This window comes from Austrofundulus limnaeus, unplaced genomic scaffold, assembly GCF_001266775.1.
Source record: "Austrofundulus limnaeus strain Quisiro unplaced genomic scaffold, Austrofundulus_limnaeus-1.0 Scaffold622, whole genome shotgun sequence".
Classification (NCBI taxonomy): domain Eukaryota; kingdom Metazoa; phylum Chordata; class Actinopteri; order Cyprinodontiformes; family Rivulidae; genus Austrofundulus; species Austrofundulus limnaeus.
This window is the reverse complement of record NW_013953024.1, coordinates 238813-245259: the sequence shown is the minus strand read 5'-3', so window position 1 is coordinate 245259 and position 6447 is coordinate 238813. Positions and strand designations below refer to the sequence as shown.

General features: G+C 39.7%; 1 protein-coding gene across 1 annotated transcript in view; it reads right to left on the bottom strand.

The window, feature by feature from the left end:
* Window positions 1–1002: 1002 nt before the first annotated feature.
* The window catches only part of kcnn3 (potassium intermediate/small conductance calcium-activated channel, subfamily N, member 3), a gene marked incomplete at both ends in the record, with an annotated part of 110578 nt that continues 105133 nt past the window's right edge, over window positions 1003–6447 (bottom strand). Inside the window, 1 exon segment of the mRNA XM_014027203.1 lies at window positions 1003–1130. Within this exon segment, the coding sequence (XP_013882657.1) occupies window positions 1003–1130 (128 nt within the window).

The window sequence follows — 6447 nt, the reverse complement described above, 5'->3', positions numbered from 1 at the left end:
AAGTAAGTAAGTAAGTAAGTAAGTAAGTAAGTAAGTAAGTAAGTAAGTAAGTAAGTAAGTAAAGTTTTATTTATATAGCGCCTTTCACAGAAATAAATTCACAAGGTGCTGTACATTCAGGGAAGGGGGGAGGGGGCAGTTAAGAAACACCCATTCAAGAAGACATACAAGACAAACATGGGGGAACAGGTGAAACCAGTCAAGCAGCAAACACAGTTGAGCTACCTTTAACAACAGCTTGAAATACACAAAAGGAAAATAGAGTTAAACAACCTGCGAGAGAGCTGTTAATCACCCATTCACTGAAACCAGGTGTGTCAGAGCAGAGGACCATCTAAAACATGCATGACAGCAGCCTTCAAGGACCAGGATTGTTTATTACTTTTTTACAGAAGCCCACTTCAGAAGATCTGAACTATCCTTTAATGTTGTCACCCTGAAATCACGCTCTCACTCGGCTCAGTGACTTCAGTCCAGATGTGTCAGGATTAACCTTTCTATGCAGCTGATAAACAAGTCTCAGCTCTCCAGAAGACACCTCACATCTTTGAGCTTTACAAGACCCAAGGAACAGGAAACATTAAAGGGACGCATCGTTTCAGATTCTAGTCAGAACGATTTCCCAGCAGCAACATGTGTGCAGGCCATGTGAACGAGTTTTCCCTCATCGCTCTCCTGCTCGGGGTGATATAATGATCAGAGTGCCTCTAATGGCACTGATCATCCTGTTCTACAACTGCTTTTTTTGTGTATTTTTTTGAGTGAACTCACTCTTCAGCAGATAATGAATAATTGTGTGTTTGTGTGCGAGGAGTGTGTGGGGATTAGTGTATTTTATCTGATTATCAGCGCAGATTCAAACTGTGGGCGGACAGAGAGTGCAGCTGATTTCTAAAGGCTTCATCAGCTTAACAACAGTTCTATGTTTGTGCAGTCGACTCGTAGGTGTGTAGATGTGTGTAGATGTGTGTGTGTGTGTGTGACAGGGAGGTGTGGTCTCACTGATGTATAGCCTGCAGGAACTTGCGCTGGTGTTTGCGGACCCTGGAGTGGTCGATCTTCTTCATCAGCTTGGTGTGCTTGTAGATGAGCCAGGTCTCCCTCAGCACGTTAGCTGCTGCGTTCTTTATCTGTTTCAAACATAGATATATATTTACATAGAAGCAGCACATTTTATTAGCAACAGGTTTCATTATCTCCTCGTTTAAACTCTCTATTGTCTCTGAAAAGAAAAACACACCAAACAACATTTTAGTCTCTCCGTCTCATGCAGGCTTGCCTGCCAGCGTTTTTTTTTTAAATATTCACAATCAGAGCTACGCACTTAAAGAGGTTGGCAACGAGAACCGACATTCCTCTTATGAAGTCCACGGGTGATATCACATCTACTGATTCAAACAGACCACATTATTGTAGCTGCGTAAAGTAATTCACCTCAGCGCATCACAGTCCATTAAAACCAGGGATCTTCTGTGTAATTATGACAACAACTGAAAGAAACAATCCCGGCTGAGTGGCTGCAACTAAAGCAGCCGTCAAAGACATTTTCTGATCAATACAGAGGAGGGACATTAGAGAAATAGTCTCTATAACGACGGGTTTGTAGAAAGTCGATGCAAGGAGGCTTTTCTTCTGATCAGCCTGTTGCTTTTAGATCCCTGCAGTTGGATGAAAGACTATCTCAAAATGTCAAGGTCTGCTTCAGGCCAGACCTGTGCAAACGGATCAATAAAGTTGAACATGAATATCTGCTTCACGCTGTGCATCTTACATAAGACGAGGGGTCTGACACCCGGGGGTTGAAGGGAAGAGCGAGGGAGGGATACAATGGTGAGGAGAGGGAGAGAGAGAGAGAGAGAGAGAGAGAGAGAGAGAGAGAGAGAGAGAGAGAGAGAGAGAGAGAAGGCACAAAGGAAATGTAAGGACATAAATTGAATGAGAGACTTCAAAGAGATGCCGAACGTTGAACAAAGAACAATTATACTCCAGTCTGAGGAGCACAAAAGAACCCCGGCAGCTTGGCTAATCAGCATCCATCCACTGCAGCAGTGAAGGGCTGCTCCCCCACATAAACCCAGACTCACAATATTGGATAAAAATGGCCGCGGGTCCTGCACATGTGGGTTCAATGACAACGAGGAAGTCAAACCAGAAATGCAGCTAGTCTGAGGCTCCGTTTGCACGAAACCAGTTCAACCTTTTCTCTAAAACTGCAGCTTTTAAACTCCAGGTCTCAGAGTTGATGTTTTGGAACTCACAGGTGAACATCACGGACGGCTGCAGTCAATCGTTTTTCTTCACTCGCGTTAGCAGATGACCAACAGTAACCATGGCAGATAGAGTTCTGTTTGTGTAACTAAAGGGTCCAGCAAGGTCAGTCAGCAGCTGACCAGTCGACGCCCGGTCACATGGTGGCCAGAGACAGTAGCTATGTTTACATGCACAAAATTTCTTGATCAGACTGAAATGTATTCAGATTAAATAACCGAATGTACTGTTTACATGGACACAATCCGATCATGACAAGTGTTTACATGCACCGGACTTTTATTCAGAATAAAAGTCCGGACGTGCGCAGTGTTGTAAACTTTCAGCTCTACTTCTGTGTTACAAACGTAAACAAAGCTCCTCTGTGCGCTCAGGACGGACTCGTGCCAGTTTTTAATAACAATACAGACGTCCTTACTCCTCGGTTGAGCTGCAGATGAAGCAATACATTTTATTTATTATTTTTTTTGCTGTTTGTCTCCTTTTTCATCTGTTAAGAGAGCGAGGAGGAAAAGTTCTGCGCGGCGCAGCGCAGCGCTGCTGCCCCACCTCCTCTAAAGAGCAGAACCAGGTGAAAGTCTGAAGACCTGCATATTCAGGTCAGTTTTCCACAATCAGAATAAGACGATCAGATTAAGTGTTTACATACACGTCATTCTGATTATCAATCAGCATAACCCACCCGACTCATTTGGATTAAAAATTCATTCTGATCGAGCTGAATCGGATCAGAACAATCTGAACGGGCTGTTTACATGACACATTTTTATTCCGAACGGCCGTTTAATCCGGTTACTTATGTCCATGTAAACGTAGCAACAGTTGTGAACATTGTGGTGACAAAGAGAAGGACAAGACTGATAAAAATGTGCGTTTAAAGGGGCGATATTATGTTTCCAAGCCTATATTCCAATTTTATACTAAAATAAAGTAACCATGTCACATTTTCAGCTTATGAAAGAGATATATATTTGTAAAAATCTCCAAAAAAATTTACTTCTCATCTTGACAGTTTCTAAACGCCATGAAATAGGTCTCTGTTACTTTAACACTTCGGTCACGCCCATTTCAGCACGTAGCCTGTCAGAGTCACGGAGCGGGTGGGAGGAGTTTATATCATGTTATAAAGGATTAATATCATTTATAACATGATAAAAATGCAACTTAAATATTTAGGTAGCTAGCTATATATTTAAGTTGCAACCTAAATATTTAGCTTGTAGTGGTCACCCTGGGTGGAATAAACGTTCCACCTGCCTTTGACCTTGACCACGGAAGGCCTCCTTTAAAGAACAGAAATCTGTTTATTTTTTATGGTCATAACATGTTTTCTTAAACAATTAAGGGATATTTTATTTCATTTTATTCTCTATAATCAAGATAATAAACAAAATAGTAATGTTCTTTATATGTTTTGACTTTACATATTTTACTTAAGCAAAAGTTATTTCTTAATTAAAGTTATCATTTTAAAGTTAAAGTTATATGCTTAACTGAATGACAAGTTATGTTCTTCTCACTATAACCAGAGGAAAGAAGAAAATCACAAAAGATATCATTTTAATGTTTATTTTGTGTATGTTAATCAACCATTATTTGAATATAAGGTGATTATGTTTTTCTATTTTTTCTTTTCAATTCAACTATATATATATAACTATAAATTAGTTTACTATGTTTTGATTCACTATAAAAGTGTATGATTTTCTGCTTATGCCTAACAGAGGTTGATATGAGAAGTTTCACTAAAAGCTGAGAGTTAACAGAAGAAACTTTGAGCATGTAAAACAGGTGTTGTTTTGTCTGGGAGGCAAAATGTTCCCATGAGAACTTTCTACGCTCCTCTAATTTTCTGATTCACACCTGTTAACACCAAGGTCGACCAGAGACGACTCTCTCTACCTCCCCTCTCTTATTTTTTCTATACTAACACGGGCGAAAGCCCGGCAGTCTAGTCCCGGACGACAGCCAGTTCAGTTCGAGCGGAGTCTGACGCGGGTCAGACCCGGGAACTGTCTGGTCTCTCCCAGCAGAGAGCAGAACAGTGTGGCGAAGGTTTTAGCTCATGAGCCAAAGAGCTAATCTTCCCACTAGCCTAACGACATTGTCAAGTCGTGGGCCCCCTAGCAACTCTCTTTGAAGTTGAGACTGCAGAGAAACGCTTTCATTTTTAATCTGAAGAAGCCAAGCGAAGGAGTGTCGGCTTGACACGAAGCCGGACCGACCCAGAGATAATCAACTTCCTGAAGTTGAGTCCGGAGCAGTCCTGACGGTCCTAAGCGGTCTCACTAGTCTGAAATCTGGACACCTTCCAAGCTTACCTGACTGACGTCTGAAAAGGTAAAGCTGAACGTTGATTACAAAGTGTCGGAGTCCTGGCTGTGTCATTAAAGATCGCTCCATCCTTCTGGCTTCTTACAGTATTAATAAGATAAAATCTAGTTAACTCTCCATAATAACTACTTTTCCTTACCTAAACTTAACTTTTACTTCACTCTTACTAAGAATTTGCCTCAACCAGGTTGATTTAACATCAAAGAACCTTGTTGTGTCATATAAGTTGTCAAATTAACGAGATTTAACCCTTTTTAAGAGTTAATGMTTGGTTATTCAACTTATGTAAAAACCCTCATCCATCTTCCAATGAGTTTGTATGTAAATAATTGTTTTGTAAAATAAATATCATTTATTTTTAGATAAACTTTATTGACTACGATACTCATTGTCAAGTCTTGATGATAATAAAAGTGATGGTGAATATTAATATTTAACTAATAAAAGAAATCGTTTCCTCATATATTAACTATATTAATATTAGTCGATATTAATTAGGTTAAATATGAGAAGTTATGTTGGGGTATCTCCTACAAGCTCAAAACTAAATATTGAAGTCACAAGTTAAATATTTAGCTTAACTAAATATTTAATTTGTAAGTTAAATATTTAGTTTATAAACTATGACATTTATAAATGTATGAATCATATGGTGAAAAACTGAATGAAAAATAAATCTGTTCTTTTTTTCTTATAAAAGACTAAATAAAAAAAATGTTGGTAGTAATTTTTGACTGTGTAACTTTACAAACGGCACCCCATCCTTCCGCCAATCATGATTTGGGCCGTCCCCACCCACAAGACAAAATGTTCTGCAGAGAACCCCTTCTCCATTTTTTTTCTTCACAATGATGAAACCTGGTCCATGGATTTACTGCATTGCTTCCTGGCTGGACTATAATGTTCTATATTATCAGGATGTCCAAAAAATGGCTGATATAAAACGTTACCAGAGTTCTGATGAGAGGAGAGATCATTTTCCTCCAGTTTTAGCTAAATTCAGAAAAAAATGAACAAGAAAAAACAACCAAGCTCAATCTCATATTAAAGATATTATTGTTCCGTATTTTCCTAACAGACTTCGTTCTCAAACTGAAAGGACACGCCAATTTTTCTAATTAGTCTATACGACAGGTCAAAACATAATACTAATGTATCACACGATTCTTTTCATGGAAGCCTTTAGTTCCTTCCTCCATCTATGAAACATTAAGAAAGATGCAAATGTCTTACAAAGTAAAAAGCAATCCTGTCTCATTTCACTGAACACTAATGCCAGAGCATTCTTCTTAATGTCTTCATGGCAGCAATTAGACCTTTTGAGAAAGCACAATGATTCAGTGGAGCCAACGAGAAACAGAGTTAATTTGTTTGGATTATGTTGTATTGAATCTCTGTCTAAAAGAACAAATTCAACTCTGATCTCATCTGAAGACTGTTTAGTAAACTGCTGCGTCAAACCGTCTTCATCAGCTGATCTGTTACCTCAGAGGAGCTGAAACACGATGAGTTATGATGGTGCAAAGAACAGCGGCTGGTAGCAACAGACGGTTCGTATTTTCCACCCCCACCACCATCATCATCATTACTGCCCAGTGGCGGAGCCAGGGGGTGGCCAGGGCCACCACAGACAAATCTTTGGCCACCCTGCTGTACACACCCCTTCCACAGTGAAACAACATTTAGGGGTGTAATAATCCTCCTGAACAGTTGGTGGCAGTGTTTAACAGTTTGAAACATCACCAAGCTCTATCGCTGAAGAAGAGTAATGACAAGGAAGTGGTTTTATTTTAATATAGAGAACATATGCAAATGGATGTGTCCAAAACGACAGGCCGGGTCCTC